Here is a 20,293-nt window from a genome sequence, read left to right as displayed (position 1 = left end):
GAATATATTCAGATAAACTTTTTTTTTTTTTAAATCAGTGCAATTTAGTGATACGAATGTGCCCTGTAGTTTTACACCCATCAGGCAAAGTTGATAAATGTAGGTGTAATCATATCATTGATATATTATATTGTTTAATATGAAACATTTTATTTGACAACAATTTGAGTAAGTTAATTTGAAACTTCTAATCAAATAAAAAGAAATGGGATTTTCCCAGTGATTGTAACCATTCTTTGCCCAATGAAGTCTACAGATTTTCCTCTTTGATGCTATATATATCTTATAACATTATTGGAGGAGACAGATGGCTCACATCTGTGTTATCTTGTGGTGGGAACACTGGATACTCTAGGAGATTGTCAGGTGGAGGTCGTAAATCAGTCAGCATTGTAGACCATGTCAGAAGGCGGAGTGGATGACTGGTTTGCAGGTCCAGAGTATGATATAGCTTGTCTTTCATCTACAGTAGTAAAGGATACTGTTATACATTTTGTTCCTGTAGCCATTGGTTTTGTGGTGGTACTCTCGTTCTCCATGCTTTCTTTGTTCAAGCCATTTCTTAAATTAGATTGCTCTTGAAAGATCTGGGTTTTGTCGCCCATTGCCGAATCTGTATTAATGCATGCAATTGGCATGCATTTTATACCAAGGTTGAATTCCGTTGTGTTAAATCTGCTGTTGGAGCTTTCCACATCAGCAAGTGGAGATGGGCCTGCCCAATTCTCTTCAGAAGTTTTAGAGTTCATCAGGTATTTCCATAAAACAATGCCTAGAATAGCTATAAACATAAAGATTAAAATTCCTCCTGCTATGGATGGTGCCAACCATATGTAATTTTCTGATCTCTTTTGTGATGAATTATTATTCTGTTCTGAAGCCATGTTTTTATTACTGGAAATAGTAAAACAAAATAGGAAGGATTATTTATGAAGAATTGCACAGGGTATATAACTTAATATATCTGCATGGGGGCACAGTTGGGGGCACAGCAGATAACAGATAAACTCTGTAATATAAACTCTGTAATATACAATGGGGGTTCTTCAGAACTTATCTGTTATCTTCTGTGTATCCTGTACTTGAATGGCTGCCCCCATGGCTACACAGCCTTTTAATATAAACTTTGATAGTGTTTATGAAGCAAACACACCAGTTTTATCAGTACATGGCAACAGTACATTATACTGTCATTTCATGAAAATACTTTCATTTTTTGTTACTATTCCTTTAAATAATATTTGATGCCAGTTGAAAGTCCCTTTCTCTAAAGAGGTGGCCTTTTGTCCTAAGGTTTTTCTCATAACGTAATTGTTCAGTCTAGTTGCAGATCGCTACATTTTTTTTTTTCCAATCTCAAATTCAATGGACTGTGTTCAAAACTGCACTTGATACTCAAGGTGAAGTCTTTCTTTTGTCCCTTGAGTGAATAAATTTGTATTTAAAAAAAAAAAAAAAAAATTATTAGCTTTATTATTTTAGGACCAGAGTACATAGCGCATTGGCTCTGCTGCTATGAGCCTGTGTTTTTTCTGCAGGCTGAGAAAAACGTAGCTGCTCTCTTCCTCATCTCTGTGTATCTGCACAGAGAAGTACAGTGAGGTAGTGAAGGTAAAAAGAGCAGACATCGGGGGCCAAAATTGCCTACTTTAATGTTTTTTGGGCTGGTCTCCACTCCGTGTTCCTGCATTTAATTGGAAGCAGATACATGGAGGTGCAAGAAAGAGTGGATCCACTTCTCTCTGCCTTCAGAAACAATGCAGGCTGAGAGCAGTGAAACCTATTTTTCATTAAAAAATCCATATCTGTTATAAAGGTGCTTAGATATCTGACCTGTCAATCAGATATTACCTACCACACCTCTATGCCTGAGCCAATTACTTTGACTTAAAATTCAGCAATTACTACATATCACTACAGTCCTCACATTTTCCCTTCCCTCCTCAAGCTCTATAATTGTGTAGGGCATTGCACATGGGCATTAGGTCACCCATTCTGTTGTATACACAAGATTTTGGGGTGATACACATTTGTCTTAAATGAGAACTAAAGCTTGACAAAACAAGAAGGCTAGAAATGTTGTACATTGTGTTTTAGGCTTCTGTACCAAACAAAAGGCAACCATATCCCATTAGCAGGGAAGATATGTGTCCCCAAAGATGTCCCCATTAGCTCCCCATCTTCTTTTCTTCACGGCACCAGCTCTGTGCTGCTGTCAGTTACTGGGCTTAGGGTTTGACTCAAAATATACACTTCACATAAAATATAAATGTTGCATTATAAGGCTGATTAATAATTAATATAGATTATTGCTACATGACAGCACAGAAAACCGTGCAATTAGCATCACTCTATGTAGGTGACTGTGCAATTGGAGAATTCAGGCTCTCAATCTCAATTTACACCCCCACCTCAGGTGTACTGCATACATGATCAAGTTTTGGGTTACTGAGAGAAAGCCACAGAGGCAGTGCTAGCTGCTGCAATAGTGTTTATTCACACTTTTGTGAATAAACACTATTGCAGCAGCTAGCACTGCCTCTGTGGCTTTCTCTCAGTAAACCAAAACTTGATTAGGCAGTGCAATTAGCATAATTTAATAACCAGCCTTGTAGCATCAGCTTATATTACAGACAAACCTCATTTTCTGCTTGATAGTTTGCAAGTGCCCCTAAGCTTAGTTTCTCAACAGCTGCTCAGAACCCACTGATGGTGACCCCCTGTGAAAAGTTTGAAGTTCTGGATCATTGCTGCTATTGAGAAGCTGAAACTTTAAGCTGGTGCAATAAGTTAAGTACAATTAATAGGGCATTTTTAGCAATATTCCTTTTTAGAGTTCCCCTTTAATAACTGTGTACACAAAATGGCTCCTGTCTGCTTGCTGTGACTGTAATTGCAAGACTGAAGGAAACATAATTAAAATAATAAATATAGTGTAAGTAGAGTTTATTTAGCTCAACTAAATCAATTTGGAATTATTTCTTAGGGTGAAAGGTCCCCTTTAAAGGAGAAGGAAACCCCCAGGGCGCTAAACCCCTCCCCCCCTCCCCTGTGCTGCCCCCCCTCCCTCCTCCCCCCTGGCCTACCTGTCCCCCTGGGCAAATGCCCCTAACTTTTTACTCACCCCTCTGCGCAGGTCCTGTCCACGGAGTACGCAGTCGCCATCTTCTCCCACGCGCGTCTTCTTCCTGCTCTGATCGGCGTTTTCTGGCGCATGCGCAGTAGGAACAGGTACCGGTACGGCTCTACTGCGCATGCGCCGAATGTCACGAAGTTTTCCGATTTCACTTCGTGACATTCGGCGCATGCGCAGTAGAGCCGTACCGGTACCTGTTCCTACTGCGCATGCGCCAGAAAACGCCGATCAGAGCAGGAAGAAGACGCGCGTGGGAGAAGATGGCGACTGCGTACTCCGTGGACAGGACCTGCGCAGAGGGGTGAGTAAAAAGTTAGGGGCATTTGCCCAGGGGGACAGGTAGGCCAGGGGGGAGGAGGGAGGGGGGGCAGCACAGGGGGGGGGAGGGGTTTAGCGCCCTGGGGGTTTCCTTCTCCTTTAAGGAGATGCCCAACACAGGTCTACGTTGTTTAAAGTTGCCTTAATTATTTTTGCTCCAAATGCATAACCTTTATCAAGCTGAAATTTATTTGCCAGTTAGCCGCCCATTACCCAGTTAATTAAAATTGCTAGTGTCTTACACATTTTATTATCTTTGCTGACTGCTTTTACAGTGCTAACCTCAAGGCTGAATATGTATGAAGGTTTGAACCTTATTGAATTTATTAAGTGCAATACCTGGAAACCTATGATCTGCCATAAGGCAGCACAGATTCTGCAGGGTTGGCCAGCTTTATTTGGGCCAGCATGTGGGTGACCATCGTTTGTTTTATGTTGAGGTCTCAAAGTTTATGGCCAGCTTAAAGGAACAGTAACATCAAAAAATAAAACTAACTATATCTAATGAATTCTATGAGTGTTTCTGAAGCAAACACATCAGTTTTACTAGTGCAGGGCAACAGTACATGATATTTTCATTACTTTAAAATGCTTTAATTTTTTTGGTGTTACTGCTCCATTAAGAAGGGCCCAGTATACTCCAGAGAAATACTATATTGTATAAAGGTTTAATAAGCTGTTTTTATTGCCTGAGTTGGATAAATTGCATTTATATACTGTATTTAATTATAACATTGTTCCGTTTTTCCCTGCAATTTTAACCTCGGATAAATTGTAACCTCCAGAAAACACTGCCAGAACCGAAAATAAATGGATGGATATAATATTCCCTGGTTAAAATATAACTGTTGATAATGAATAGCAGTTAAACCCTTTCTCCACCAGATGGCTTTAATCTTGCCTAGGTGCTTGTTTTATGGCAAGATAGGTCTAAGAAGAACCATAAACATCTACAGCCCTGGCAGTTCAGATTTAATGCATCTTTCCTTAAGAATTGTGCAGGATGTTTGTCATTTATTTTGTAACATTGGTTTAACAAATTTATTGTCTGGTCAAACTTAGCACACATAGCTTAATTCATGAATTTACCTCTTTATTATGTAAAACTGTGCTGGGTGTGATTATTCAGCCAATTCAAGCAGTAGAGATAAAATGTTATCGTTAGCAAGACTTCATGTTTTTGCAGCATGTTTTTGCAGTTGTATAAAAAGAGCTTGATAATTATAAATTGGTCTTTTCAACTGTTTGCCATTAACCAGCACTGCACAATATGTTAATACACATTAATAATAACCATAGAAATAAATGGGGTCACTATTTACAGATGTTGGACTAAAATATAAAACCTTTATTTATTGGCCCTTTAAGACACAAAATAGATTCTAATCAAGCTGCATCTAACGTCTCTGCTTGTGGTTGGAATACATCTCCCATCCTGTTAGGTATTTAAATTCACGGCAATGAGTAGAACAGAGAGAACAGATAAACTAAAATCGTCCCCCCCCCCCAAAGAATGTGCCTAAAAATTATGTACACTATCTGTATTGTTATTTTATGATTGCTCTCTTTAAAGAGCTGTGCCTTTGCAAACCACCTCAAATCCTATGTCTTCATCTATTTCTGGTCATATCTGCCCTTATTATACCAGTTTCTGTATGGTACACACTTGTAAGTTGTGCAAAGCACAGAGATCTGCTTCCTGTAGTCTTTCTTGACACACAACACCTTATTTATATATCATTTATCATTTAATTACTTCCACACTTTCCTTTCTGCATCCTCAATGTATAAAAAATGTCAATAGCTGCCTATAGAAAAAACAGATACAGTACATTAAAACATACATACTTACTAGGGTAAAGGGTTTGTGACTTTCTTCTTCCACCCATGCAAGTACAAGATAGTGTTTGAAGTACTGTGTTCTTCTATTTGTCTTTTTTTCTATACTTAAAGCATAAAAGGAGAGGCTGATGCATGTTTTCAGGAAATGGCCCATGAGGGGTGTAGAATTTTTAAGTTTCAAAATAGCATGTGGTTTTGCAAACTGTTGCAGATGGTTTAGCCACTGAGTTGTGTTCGTAATTCTGCAAATGGAACAATTAGTGCTGCTTTTAGACTTCTATTATATATATATATTGAATGAAATGTGAGATGGATTTGCCAGCACATTATTTAAAACATAGTCTTTAATAAGTGTTTTAACTTAAGGCAGTCACACATGCAGCATTTCAATTCCTTTTACTTGTGGCACCCATGATCACTTGAATGAAAAGGGCTATGAATGTTAAAAACATTGCATATCATGTCCGATTGCCTTCCATAGGTTCCAGTGTGTGTGTGATCCCATCCTATCCTGATCCTGTTGGTCCCAGGGCCAAGGATCGCATTTGTCAATGCTCCATTTGTTGCAAACAAAGCACTTTTTAAGAACATTGGGAGGGTTAAGAGACCATTAATGGTGACCACTGCTTTTCTCTACTGGAGAGCAGTGGTGGTCAATGTAAATATCTACTTATGGCTGCCAAACTTATGGGCAAAATTGGTCCCTTCATTTGGACAATGGACCAACCTTGCACCATGGTAGTTTGATACCTGCACAGTTTAGAGTGGCCAAGTCAGCAAACAATATTGGCCTGTGTATGGTGACCTCAAGTCTTATGGCACATGTATATTTCTGTGTGATTTACATCAAGAAATTTCTTTTAGAAAGGAGAATATTTATTGATTGCTTCATTGCATCATTTTGTAAGTTGCCTTTCTAGATCGCTTAGTCAATTTTATTGGCCAAAAATCTTTGCAGTGAGAAAATGCTCTGGGGTGACATTCAGTTTAAGTAAAGGCTTTGCAAAATAAATACATTTAAAGGGAAATTGCCACACAAGGAACAAACACACATTTTTTTTTTTTTTTTTTTTTTTTTTTTTTAAACATATATTAATAAAATGATGTGGTTTTATACACAAGAATAGGAAAAGGAACTGATGTGAACACATTACTTTGCAACTACAAATATTTTAAGATATATAATACATTATATTTCCACAACATAATTGGATGGTAGGCTATGCTCATTGTCAAGGCTTATACTTTTGTCTTCTTTGGAGTTCTTTGCATTCTCTGTTGAACTCAGCATCAGTTGGTTTTTCTCATCTTGACTTGTGTTTGTATCATTCAAAGAAATCTCCTCCATTTTTAAAGTTGCTGTCTGTGATTTCTTCTGCCACGTTTCCATACCCGAAGACCACAAGATGCTTGAAGCACTCAGGAAGTCCCCATTGCTTCTTGCCTGGCGCTTTGATTGTGTCAATTTGGTTTTAAGGCGTGATACTTTATTTGCCAAAACCACACAGCTTATGATTAAAATTGCACAAACAAGCACCAGCACACCTATAATGATGATACATATTATTATTCCAGTCTTGTATTTGTCTTCATTGCAGATGCATGGTTTGCTCTGAAGCATATTTCTTGTCCTCCTGTTGTCACAATGATTACTTGCAATAGTATTAATCATTGAGGAACTTTCTGTTATGGAGCTGACAGACACGTTTTGCGTTGGTGTGTTTAAGCTTAGGCTAGTATTAACTTCTTTATATCCTGTTATGTCTTTGCTCAAATGTTTTGCTAAATTTGTACTGTTCTGGTTAAGAGTTTTCTTGAGCAGTATTGTCGTACTAATAGATGCAGTAGAAGCAACAGAGCTGGCTGTGTTCTGAAAATCTGTCTGATTTCTTTGTGCATGACTGCTCAGTAAAATGGTAGCTCCAATTATCAGGGCTGTTCTCAGTCGGCACTGCATTATCCAGCTGTCTCTCAGTAAATGATATACCCTGGTAAAGCCATGTTAGATATTGACATTAGGTTATGCAGTTAATGTTGAGCTAGAATAATGCTTGCATATAAATTGAAAAAATAGGGATACTTATAATAAAATAGGTGTGGAGCTACACTGAGTTCAAACTTATCACACTAAAATGAAAATCAATATGTGCTAGTAACCATTATATACTCTATGTACAATGAAATGAAACAAGTTAATTTTTGTTTCTTTTTGTTTTGTTTCAAAGGGGTTCTTTTCCTTCCAAACACTTTTTTTAGTTAAAGGACCACTAACAATTAAAAAAATTTGTTTCTACTTAACGGGAAAAAAACCACCAAAACACTTTTAACTTTAAATTCGCAAAGTCTTTATTAAGAAATAACTGACCGATTCTCCTCTTGCGCTCCTCTTCAGAAACCGCGACAGGGCGCCGATCCATCGTGCGGTGCTTGATTTCTCCTCCCTGGCTATCTCCTATAGAAGGCAGGCAAGAGAAATCGAGCACCGCACGATAGATCGTTGCCCTGTCGCCGTTTCTGAAGAGGAGCGCTAGCGGAGAATCGGTAAGTTATTTCTTAATAAAGACTTTGTGAATTTGAAGTTAAAAGTGTCTTAGTGTTTTTTTTTTCCCTTTAAGTAGAAACTTATTTTTTACTGGTCCTTTAAGTTGGTTTCAGATAGTTTACCAGAAATAAAGACTTTTTTCAATGACTTTCTATTTTCTGTTTGTGACGGTTTTCCTAATATTGTAGTTTAGTTGTCAACTAAGCAGTAACAGTTCAGAATCTGCATGTGGATTACTAAACTGCCAGACTGAAACCAGAGACAGGAATATTGAAGTTTTTTAATTTCACTTTCACCATTTCAAAAAAATAATAAAAAAGACTAAAAATGGTAAGCAATTGAACAAAATGTTTATTTTCCTGGTGAGCAACTTGAAATCAACTGAAATGATAAACAAGTGTTTGTTTAAATTGGTATTCACTTTCCACACATCAGTGCTTTGAATAATAATTTTTGGTATGCTAAAGCCTTGCACAGTTTGGGAGCGATTTTGGCCCATTTGTTTCATGCAGAATTGCACCATGCTCAGGAGCCAGATGACACCACTCAACTTTACAACAAGTTGCCTTTGATTTAATTCTACTAGATACTGTATATCATGACGTGGATGAATGAGAATCTTCATAGACATATTAACAAGATGCCCATTTCCTACTGCATGATGCCAGTTATCTAGGGGTGGATTTATCAAAATGTGAGTTCAAATTTTAATAAACAAAAACTCACCCACGTTCTATTCATTCCTATGGGATTTTTGGAAGCGTATTTATCAAATAGTGAGTTTTAATTTTCACCAATTAATAAATATCCTTCTATTAATCCCATAGAAATTAATAGAACATGGGTGAGTGTTTATTTGTTAAAATTTGATCTCTCGTTTTGTTATTTTGCCTCCTAATGTTCCTGGGTATTAGTAAAGTATTAATATACTACTCTACTTGAGTGAAGCCCTAACCCTTTTATATAAGCTTTGAAAGCCCCTGTCTTAAACATTTATAGGAAATAAAAACGGCAACAAATGAATAAAAAATACAAAGTATTCTACACCAACATGACTTCAGTTTACTCCCTGGCATACTGGAATCTACTTAATCATTACTAAATGTATTGTACAGTTACACAGAAATATGACTGTACTGTTATTTTTCAGTCTTGTTCCATATACAGACCTGTCGTGACTTCAAATACAACATTTTGTTGATCTATTTACTTACCTTAGACAGTGGCATTAATTTGACCGTTGCTGTAAATCCAAAGAAGTAAACTCGCTTGGTCTGTTCTTCTCTATGCAAATGAGAAATCAATTTGTGCGTCTTCAAGACAATCTTTTGGAGTTGTGTCTGAAGGACCCAAGATTTTCTTGCCGTTTCCTTTACTGAAGTTGAAAAAAACCAAACCACAGATGACACACTTCCCTTTTTTTTTTTGCTCACGCCATGTGACACTGGTTTCATTTACCATCACAAAAGACGAAATGACTGATATCTTAAGCAATGTGTATTGCCATTGTATTTACTCTGCTGGGCTCTGTGACAAGATTTTCAATGTTTGCAGGACAAAGTCTAGATGTATCACTAGGAGCAGTGAATGGGTTATGATTATACATTGTCAGCAGTGAGACATAACAAGTAAACCAAAAACAAAGCGCTTTATTGGCCTCAAAACTGATAAGGTATTTGATGCATCATCGTTTTTATGTGCAGTATGTTTTTACATTTCAGTAACACCGTTTGAACCCAAACTTTTATAGTGGTGAGTCACACGGCAAGAAGAAAATTAACCTTAGAGCAAATGTATGTGTTTAAAATAAAAATTATTTGTCCCCTTTAATATGACTGGATGACACCAAGGGGCAGGTTTATTAAGGGTCGTATACTAACAGATGTTATTTTACGCCTTGCTGTGAGCCCTTATGGTGACCATGTACAGGCCAGTCATCAAGATATTTAACTTATATTGTCCTGTATGCATAGATCAGGTGTGTTTAAAAGGTAGACCAGTGGTCCTTTAGCTGGTGATCAGAAGATGTGAAGACACTGTCCGCAAAGAGCTTGTCTAAATCATCCTCCTTTTAATGCTTTTCATCCTCCTGTTTAATGCTTTTCATTCAGATATTTATTATGTTAAGGTTACATAAGAAATAATTGTTTGTTAAATATGGCAATATACATTTTCTCATAAATCAATATAATATTTAAGTAATATTTTCCATGGAACAGAATGCTAACTGTTTTTACGGATAAAGATCCTAATGGGATAACATCACTTAAAGCAGACCTCGCATTAGCAAAGTATGGGCACTCCTGACATAGATGATACAAACTGCTCATTCATGTCATATGCTGCCACTTCTGATTCAGGGGAATCTGAGTGCTCTGTAATAAAGATATGTAAAATGTCAGACTTAGTTCATGACAGGACTACTGTTTGAGAGAAAAGCGGATGCAGTCACATAACAGAGAATACATTGCCCTTTTCAAGCACAAATGCGTCTCTCACTTTTTGAAAAATATCTTTATTGCTTCAGAGTGAAATGGTCCGGGTTATTACCATGACATGCCAATATTTTCCAAGCTTTTAATTTGACATGCAGCTAACACCCTGCCTTATCTGTGCACAATGTTTAAGTGCATCTTATCACCTAAAAATACCTAGTCAGCGTTGTGTAAGTTTATTCTGTATTCTTTATAATGGAACCCTGAATTGTGCAAAGCATTGCCAGATAACACATTTTCATAAAAGGTATTGCTAAACTATTAGCTCACAGTTGCAGAATTAATGAAACAAATACAGGGATGGAATCTGTTATCCGGAAACCCGTTATCCAGAAAGCTCTGAATTACGGGGTTGTCATCTCCCATAGACTCGATTTTATCCAAATTTTAAAAAATAATTTCCTCTTTCAAATTCAAAAGTCAAAACCAAACTAGTGCTTTTATTCAGTATTTCAATGATTTTCTAGAAATGCTGAAAACCCCAGGTCCAAAGAATTCTGGATAACTGGTCCCATACCTGTATATCAAAAATATATGACTGCATGGAATCCTGTAAAGATACTCTTGGGTGCTACACTGTCTCCTAATCGATGAACCAGCACAGTTCAAGAGCATATCCACTACCTAATGCCGTTATGGATACTTTGCCAGTCAGATCCTAATAACTAACCAGCAGTCTTTTTCTAGAAAGTCTGCTCAGTAAATCTTGTAGGGCTGCAACTCTACTCACTTCTCTAGTGCAAGGAAATGACAGGCAGTTGCTTAAGAGGCTGTAATGTACCATTAGTCGATGACCGGAGAAGTGGATTATGCAACATAAAGTCTTAATTCTGAGTTGTAAGGGATTAAAAACAATTAGATGCATTGTTAGAGTGACCGTTTACTAGGCTTAGTCTTGCTTGGGGAAGCAGCATGGGCAAAAGGTTCTCTTATTCACATTTTTTAAAAACCGTGCAAACTTGCATCATGGGCTATACTTGAATGTTGTCTTATTCTGAATATTCTCTCTCATGCTAGTGTTCAATTTTGGGTTGAATTCCCCTTTTTAAACATAGACATTAAAACATATCTTAAAACATATTTTCATAAGTCTGTAACCCTTTTATAAGTTAACGGGGGTCCAGAATATAATGCAGATGACAAAGTGGAGACTGAACCCAAAATGTCCAAAAAATACCTCCATGCGCAAGCCTTCTGACAAGGTTTCCTCATCAGTTATTACAGATTTGCAGATGAGTAATACTGCAGGTATGGGATCTGTTTTTCAGAAACCCATTATCCAGATTGCTCAGAATTACAGAAAGGCCATCTGTCATATACTGCATTTTAATGGAATACAAATTTTAAAAAATGATTCCCGTTTTCTCTGTAATACTAAATCAGTACTTTGTTATTGATCCCAACTGGTTTATTTTATTAAATTATTTTTTAATAGAATTAAAGGGGTTGTTACCTTCCAAACACTTTTTTCAGTTGTTTTCAGATTGTTCTCCATAAACAGACTTTTTTTCAATTGCTTTCCAGGTTTTATTTTTTACCAAAAGAGTTAAGCTCTTCTTCGGGGCGACTTATCTCCCCAAACTGCCTTCCCGCCATCTAAAATGTAAAGCGCCGGCGGGTTGGCACTCTGATCGATTCGTTTTCCGAAGTTGCCCCCCCGAGCTGCTTTAGAAGGTAAAAAATGGAACTAAACATCAATATTAGAAAAACAGTCACAAATAGAAAATAAAGAGTAATTGGAAAAAGTCTTTATTTCTGGTCAACTATCTGAAACCAACTGAACTGAAAAAATGTTTGAAGGTAAATAACCCTTTTAACTATTAATTAGTGATGTGCACCCGACCCTAACCCGCTTACCTTAGCGTCCGCCCGCATCCGACTTCCGGGTTTCTTTTATAGACCCATGCCGCCCCTCTGATAATGTTACAAAAGGGGCAGACCGAGCAGGAGCAGCATCCATAAAAGACTAAGTCGGAAGACGACATTGGCCACCTGCGAAGAAGAGTGTGAGGTCAGCCCGACCCTCTGATAAACCTGTGGGTCCAGTGGGTATCGGGCCGGCCCGCACATCTATTAGCACTCCATTTTTTTGTTGCCATTATGATCACTTCCATCTGTCACAGTCTACATGTACCCTAAGGCATATGGCACACTGCTTTTTTTGCCAGAAGGTAAACCTGTGCTACATAAGTGCTGTATGCAAATGACCAGAATGAAGGGAAGGATTCCGGTTAGAAAATGGAACAGTTTTCTGGAGGAAATCCTCCCTGTGTGTGCAGGGACAGGCAGATTTTGTACATTTCTGTAACTTTGCATACTGTACTGATGCGAGATGGACTGAAAAGCTTGTGGTCAGCCACAGTGCTACAACTGACCCTCGCTTTAGACCGTAGCAGAAATAATTATTTTAGTAAACCAATTCATAAAAAGCTGACCACAAACCCAAATGAAAAAAATGTTCAAAAGATTAAATATTACAAGTGGTAAGAGTGTTGCTCTGTTTTGTACTGGTGTTATGGCCAAATCTGTGTTTTTTGTGGAGGGCTGGTATACAATAATATCAGCAAATAACTAATTCACATGTGAATGCAAACAATCAAGCACTGAATTTTGAAATGTCTACCTCAGACATACCTGTCTGTCTCTCTCTCTAGGGCTTAAAGGTATACGGTTATGGGAAAACATGTTTTTTTGCAAAATAAGTTGCTCCAGCATATTTCTGCACTGAAGTCTATTTTTAAAAAGAACAAACAGATTTTTTTAATATTTAATTTTGAAATCTGACATGGGGCTTGACATATTTTGTCTGTTTCCCAGGTGCCCCCAGTAATGTGACTTGTACTCTGATAAACTTCACTCACTCTTCACTTCCCTAGCAGCCCATCAGCAGAACAATGGGAAGTTAACTAGATAACAGCTACCTTGTATATAGAACGGTACTCAATAGTAAAAATCCATGTCCCACTGCAACTCCTTCAGTTACATTGAGTATGAGAAACAATAGCCTGCCAGAAAGCAGTTCCATAGTGCAGCACTGGCACTTTCTGAAAGCACATGACCAGGCAAAATGACCTGAAATTCACTTGTTTGGTTAGAAATGAAATTTTACATGGTAGAGTGAATTATTTGCAGTGTAAACAGTGTAATTTAGAAATCAAAACTATAACCTAAATATATATATATATATATATATATTTATATATATATATATATATATATATATGTGTATATATATATATATATATATATATATATATATATATATATATATATATATATATATATATATGTTCTTGCATATATGCACTTTTGCTGTTGTTTTAAGTAGGGATGCACCAATTCCGAGATTCGGCCAGGATTCAGCCTTTTTCAGCAGGATTCAGCCGAATCCTTCTGCCAGGCAGAACCGAATCATAATCCTAATTTGCAAATTCAAATTAGGTGTGGCAAGGGAAATCGTATCACTTTATGTCACAAAACAAGGAAGTAAAAAATGTTTTCCCCTTCCTACACCTTTTAAAAACTGTTTTATACATGTTTGTTTTTTATTTCTTTTTTAAAGGTTCAAGACTGGTCAGATCAATGGTGACTTACTCATTTACCACGTCTTGTTGACTCTAAAGCCATACTATGCCAAGCCATATGAGATAGTGGTAGATCTCACCCATGCTGGGCCTAGCAATCGCTTCAAGACAGACTTCCTTTCCAAATGGTTTGTGGTCTTTCCTGGTTTCGCCTATGAAAATGTGACTGCAGTTTATATTTATAACTGCAACTCTTGGGTCAGGGAATACACGAAATATCATGAAAGGCTGCTAACTGGCCTGAAAGGCAGCAAGAGACTTATTTTTATTGACCCATCTGGAAAGTTGGCAGAGTATATTGAACATGAACAGCAAAAACTCCCAGCAGCCACACTGGCATTGGAAGAAGACTTAAAGTTATTCCATAATGCACTCAAATTAGCCCACAAAGATACCAAGGTCTCTCTAAAAGTAAGTAAGGTTATTTTCTGTGTTTCCTTTATGATTATTGTATTGTTTGTATCAATATGCATTATAAACATTTATTAGATTTGCGAAATGAGAAAAATCCATATGGGATAACAATGACTGATTTAAAGGGCATCTGTACTCTGAAAATTATTTTTCCTCCAGATGGGGAAGCAATAGTATTGTCTAACAAAAAATACTAAGAATTCTTATTAAAAATTCTACTGCTTCATTATACATGGAGCAGTGGCCAGCTCCATGTTGTAGCTTCCACCCTTTCCAGCTATAGTCTGCTATAGTCCCACTGGTGGCCAATAAAAGGGCAACCAAGTTTGGGAGTTTTACTTTGAAAGTAGTGGGTAAAATGTATAAAATGTATAATGAAGCAAAATAATTCTTAATGAATCAGATAAAAGTTGAATGTATGACTTTAACATTGTTGGCTCCCTTAAATATATTGCAATATATGGACAAACAATCCCTGTTTTGTTTAAAGGATAAGGCATCAGTGTCGGACTTGAAAAAACCTGGTGGGCCCCTGCCGGGTCAGACCCCCTCTCCTGATGCTTGTTTTTGTTTTTAAAGAAAAAAAAAGGATTTTCGCGACGCGCAGCTTTGTGCGCATGCGCGCCGATGGGACGCCTTGTATGCATGTGTGCTGAGGGAGCGATGTGTGCACATGCATGCCAAGGGGGCGGTGTACGGCGTGCAAAGTAGGGGGACGGGGGGCCCTGGACTGCATCCCGGTGGGCCCCGGCCCCCCAGTCCGACCCTGCAAGGCATTTTTAGTAGCTTATGGCATAATGGGGGTTATGTAATAAAAGGCGCTAATTCTGCTCATGGGCAGTAACCCTTAGCAACCAATCAGAAGAAACATTTACTGGTCTCCTGTTTAAAAGCAAACATCTTATTGGTTACTAGGGGTTACTGCTCCTAGGCAAACTTAGTGCCTTTTATTACATATGGGAGAAAATGTTTTAATGTCCTTAATATATTTATAATGGGTTGAGTGCAGAGGACCTCTTGTATTTGTCTATGTATATTTTGTGGTCACAAACTCATTGCAGCCCTGCCTAATGTTTTTAAAAATGAGTGGTGAGCACAACTTTCCCTTGTTTGTTTGAATATTAAAGCTGTTAATTCTGAAGCTAGGCTTGTCAGTACAAGTAATGCAGTAGTATGAGCACAGGTTTGTTCATGCAGTTTTATTTTTGTTTTGATGTACAGTACTAAAATATTTCCGTCTTAATTCTTTTGTTTTAATGTCTTGAGTTTTAAAATTGGCTTGTTCAAAAAGAGAAAGGGGCAACATATTTTTACCATTTTCTTCCTAGTGACAAGACAAGATTAGGCATGGGGTCATAGTTACAGTTCCATTAGCAATGTTTTCCTTTTATCAAAGTGTTGCAGTGATATCTCACTTCCAATTTGTTGCAGGTGGGTTCTACAGCTGTTCAGGTGACATCGGCAGAACGTACTCGAGTCCTGGGGCAGTCAGTCTTTCTGAATGATATTTATTATGCTTCTGAGATTGAAGAGATTTGTTTGGTGGATGAAAACCAGTTTACTTTAACGATCGCCAACCAAGGGACACCTCTCACTTTCATGCACCAGGAGTGTGAAGCCATTGTTCAATCCATCATTCACATACGGACTCGATGGGAACTGTCACAACCAGATTCCATTCCTCAGCACACTAAAATACGTCCAAAGGATGTACCTGGAACACTACTAAACATTGCTTTATTAAATCTGGGAAGCTCAGACCCAAGTCTACGGTAGAAACCTTTATCTTTTAATGTTTTACCCTAAGAGGCCTGCACAAACAGGTCATTTATAAGTCACATTAAGGGAAATCTGTTTTTATTCCAAAAAGTGTTTTAACCCTTCGGCTGCCAACAAAGCTTAATTTTGGCAAAATAACAGTTAGTGTGCCAGGCAACGTAATTTTAATTTGAATCTGAATTTACAGGTGGTTTTAGTCTATGGGTTTCACATTTTGTTTGAATGGAAAACACATAGCAGCAAAGGTGTAAGCATGCTGAAAATTCTCCGGTGAGCGGTTTTGGTGTGGAAATCAAACCACATCATCATTTCCTATGTCAACTATGGGAACCAAGAATACTGCAGCAAATGTAGTGATGAAACATTAGCCTCAGAATATCTTAGCAGAGGCCTGCCTGTCACTGTTACACAGCATTGAGTTACCCCTGGATAACTGGCTGTTGCAATAAAAATGACTTGTGTGCCAATAGGGCTGAATATGTTATTGTCCATTTGCGTTTCCTAGATTTGTTTTATTTTATCCCTTGTGACATGTAATTTTTGGGGGAATTAGCAATGATAGTCAGGTTTAGCAGAGGATCAGGAGCAAAACAGACACCACAGCTCTTCAGGCAAAAACACAGGTTTATTTTCCAACTTTTCAACATACAGCCTATTCACACTTTGGCAGTTTAATCAGACACAATATATTTTTATAGAAAACACACACCCTCATAACTGCTCGTCTTTATTTGGAGCTGCTCTCCTAAACATTTCTACGTATTCCCACTCACATTCAGAACCTCTTCAGCGTTTCCTCCTCGTTCTTTCCAGCAGGTTAACCTAAACCTAATTGGCAACCTTTTTAATGCCTGACTTTACAGTGGTAGGAAGAATCCTGATGTTTTGGGTAGTCCTAGAGGCCTAGAGTTGAAATGTGATCTCAGGAAAATCAGCACTTAATAGGGTTGTGAGTGTAGAAACCAAGATCAGAATTATTCTTAAAAGCAAACTGCTCATTGGTAGCTATGGGGTGCCAAAGGGACATTGTTTCACTTGTGTTTAAAAATTTCTGCATAGCGAAGAATAATGTTTCTAAATTGCAGGTACCTGTTACTTAATAATTCTGCTTGTTCCTCTGGGTGACATAGTCATGAAGGAGTGGAACATTTTGTGTGCATATACTTTACCTTTGTATATGATTTATCAGGTGATCAGGAAGAATGGAGACATTTAGCATGCATTTTTATTAGTTTTGACCAAAAAAGGTGAATTTGTTTTCAGTTGGTTTACATTCTGCATTCAGTACCTTATATATGCTGTATTTTTCCTTGCAGGTCTGCTGCATATAACCTTCTGTGTGCCTTAACATGTACCTTTAATTTAAAGATTGAAGGGCAGTTACTAGAGACTTCGGGTCTGTGCATTCCTGCCAACAATACTCTCTTCATAGTTTCCATTAGTAAGACACTGGCAGCTAATGAGCCGCATCTCACTCTTGAGTTTTTAGAGGAGTGCATCTCTGGTTTCAGCAAATCCAGTAAGTAATCGTTAGCTCTGTGCAAGTGATGGAAAATCTGGCACCATACAAATGCTTAGGTGAAACAAATGTGTGTTTTTAAAATCTTGTTTTATCTGTACCTCTTCAGACTGCTATTATAAATTGTTGTGTTTAGTTCTTTGGTTAGTAAAGGAACTATAAAGAGCTGCAAATCATCTTGCTGTGCCGCAGCTAACTAATTTTGATGTTGTTGCCAGGCATTTTCACATAAATTGGTCCAAAGGGCCTTTGGCTTTTCAGTAGAAACTATTTCAATTACATCATGGAAATAAGTGGCCCAATAACTCAAGAAAGATCACCCATAAGTTCTTAAATCATGGAACAGAGTAAGACTCTCGTTGTTTGGCAACTTCAACATGATGCCAAGCCGCTTTGTTAAAACCCACTTGTTCCATTTTTTAAACTTTTGGATAAAAGTTAGGTTGATGCAGCATTCTCAAGTACGTATTTACTCTTTTTTCAGGTATTGAACTGAAGCATCTATGTCTTGAATACATGACGCCTTGGCTGCTAAACCTTGTTCGGTTCTGTAAACTAACAGATGATGCTAAACGTCAGCGTGTCAGTGCTATTCTGGACAAACTTATAACCATGACCATAAATGAGAAACAAATGTATCCATCCATACAAGCTAAAATATGGGGCAGTCTCGGCCAGGTACGTTGCCTTAACATCCTCGCTTAGACATTACAAATGTAAATGAATACCATATATTTTTTATTTCTATCCCTAGCAGTATTTAAATACATGCTCAACATACACCATCTTCCTTGACTCAGAGGTAATTTATGTTGACCGATAGATAACCAGTAGATAACGGATCCCATACCTGTAGATTTAGCATTTGAGTCAGTTGTAGATATAGTGAAGGAGAAGGTAGGATGAAACTCCGCACACCGGATAGTAGAGTAAATGCCAACAATCTTTATTAATTCATTTTAGAAGCTGCATGGTAGCTTAGTTGTAGATATATTCAGTAAAGCTGCTACAGGTATGGGATATGTTATCCAGAATGCTTAGGGCCTGGGGTCAGGGTCGATCCTGGCCCCTCCGCCGCAGTTGCTGCTGACCCCCCCCCCCACCGAAATTCGCTCTTAAAGTACCAGGAGCAGCATTTTTGCTGCCCCTGGTACCTAGTGGGGCGCTGCCGCCTGAGGCGACAGCCTCAACTCGCCTCATTGGCGAAGCACCCCTGCCTGGGGTTTTCCGGAATAGATCTTCCTGTAATTTGGATCTTCATACTAGAAAATTATGTAAATAAACCCAATAGACTTTTTTTTCTTCCACTAAGGATTATGTATATCTTAGTTTGGATCATTTACAAGGTACTGTTTTATTATTACATAGAAAAATAAAATGTTTTTTTTTTAGTTTGGATTATTCGGATAATATGGAGTCTATGGGAGAGAGCCTTTCCATAATTCTGAGCTTTCTGGATAATGGGTTTTCTCCGTAACTTGTAATAGCAGAGCAGTATTCTAATCTTTCCTTGTGTTTTCTATTTTTTTCATACATAGCAACTACCAGCTATCTTCTGGCTTTAAGTTATATTCTTCCCACATTCTCTAGATCACCGATCTTCTTGATGTTGTCCTGGACAGCTTTATCAAAACCAGTGCAACGGGTGGTTTGGGTTCTATTAAGGCTGAGGTTATGGCTGATACAGCTGTTGCTCTTGCTTCAGGCAATGTGAAACTGGTTTCAAGCAAGGTTTGTTTTCTTTAAAATTGCAATTACTTGTATGCACATCTTGACATTATTTTACTCTCACAATGCCTTTAGGGCTATTTTGCTTGAGTTGGAGGGTGTCTCGATGTTATTGGTCTACATATAATTATCCATAATACCAAAGGACATACATGTTGTGTGTTTAGGGGCTAATCTCCATGAGCACTTTTGTAGGATGTTGTTGGTTTGATAAAATGCATCCGACAAGTCAGATGGTGTCGCATGGGTAAAAATATATTGAGACCGATAGAAAAATCTGGTGCATAAACTACATGTCAAATTTTGTATCCAACAAGACATGACTGTCGTATGTGAACACTGCATGCTTTGTCTTCATCCAACAAGATTAAAATGGATGGTGTCAGAAAGATTTTTTTCTTATTGAAATCTTTTTACTGTTGGATGTAAATGCATGAAAAAAACTCCATCCGACTTTATCTGGTCAAACATAGATTCTAGCCTAGGGGCATCAGATTTTGTAGCATCCTACAAAACTTGTGCTGTTATGTGGTGTTGCGGGGTGTTGCATGGAGGATCAGATAAAATGTGACCCACAAAATCTGATGAAAAGATCTCGTGGAGTTCTACCCTAGCACCACCATCTTAAAGGAATACTACTTTGGGCAAGAGTGTCTGTTCCATTTTTAACTTCTAATTTATTTTAAATTGCACAACATAGTCTGTTTTTCAAAATAAATGCTGTAGACTATAATGCTAATCGGTGTGTGTGCGTGCGTGCGTGTGTGCGTGTATACACACACACACATACACAGCCAAAAGTGTGCACGCCATTAAATAAGGTTACATGGGTGCAGGAGTCTGTAGATTTTAACACATCATATTACATCGCACTCACAGGTCTTTGGTGATGAACAAAAAGTATACGTTTATTGAACTGACGTTTTGATTTGTGCA

At 37.8% G+C, this 20,293-nt stretch overlaps 2 protein-coding genes across 5 annotated transcripts in view; one reads left to right on the top strand and one right to left on the bottom strand.

Moving 5' to 3' along the window:
- nf1.S (neurofibromin 1 S homeolog) overlaps window positions 1–20,293 on the top strand; it is a 150,516-nt gene that overhangs the window by 102,395 nt on the left and 27,828 nt on the right. For all 4 annotated transcript variants that reach the window (XM_018249712.2, XM_018249711.2, XM_018249713.2 and 1 more), the window contains 5 exons: window positions 13,896–14,328; window positions 15,763–16,103; window positions 17,427–17,629; window positions 18,114–18,307; window positions 19,220–19,360. In XM_018249712.2, the coding sequence (XP_018105201.1) occupies window positions 13,896–14,328; window positions 15,763–16,103; window positions 17,427–17,629; window positions 18,114–18,307; window positions 19,220–19,360 (1,312 nt within the window). The remainder of the gene's footprint in view (window positions 1–13,895; window positions 14,329–15,762; window positions 16,104–17,426; window positions 17,630–18,113; window positions 18,308–19,219; window positions 19,361–20,293) is intronic.
- Window positions 6,155–9,252, bottom strand: LOC108709671 (protein EVI2A). Its single transcript, XM_018249718.2, has 2 exons — window positions 9,053–9,252; window positions 6,155–7,284 (listed from the first exon to the last, which is right to left on the bottom strand). The coding sequence occupies exon 2, from the start codon at window positions 7,251–7,253 to the stop codon at window positions 6,486–6,488; it is 768 nt and encodes a 255-aa protein (XP_018105207.1). The 5' UTR covers window positions 7,254–7,284; window positions 9,053–9,252; the 3' UTR covers window positions 6,155–6,485.

This window comes from Xenopus laevis, chromosome 2S, assembly GCF_017654675.1.
Source record: "Xenopus laevis strain J_2021 chromosome 2S, Xenopus_laevis_v10.1, whole genome shotgun sequence".
Lineage (NCBI taxonomy): Eukaryota > Metazoa > Chordata > Amphibia > Anura > Pipidae > Xenopus > Xenopus laevis.
Note: the sequence above shows the minus strand (reverse complement) of the source record. Positions and strands in the feature narration are given on the sequence as shown.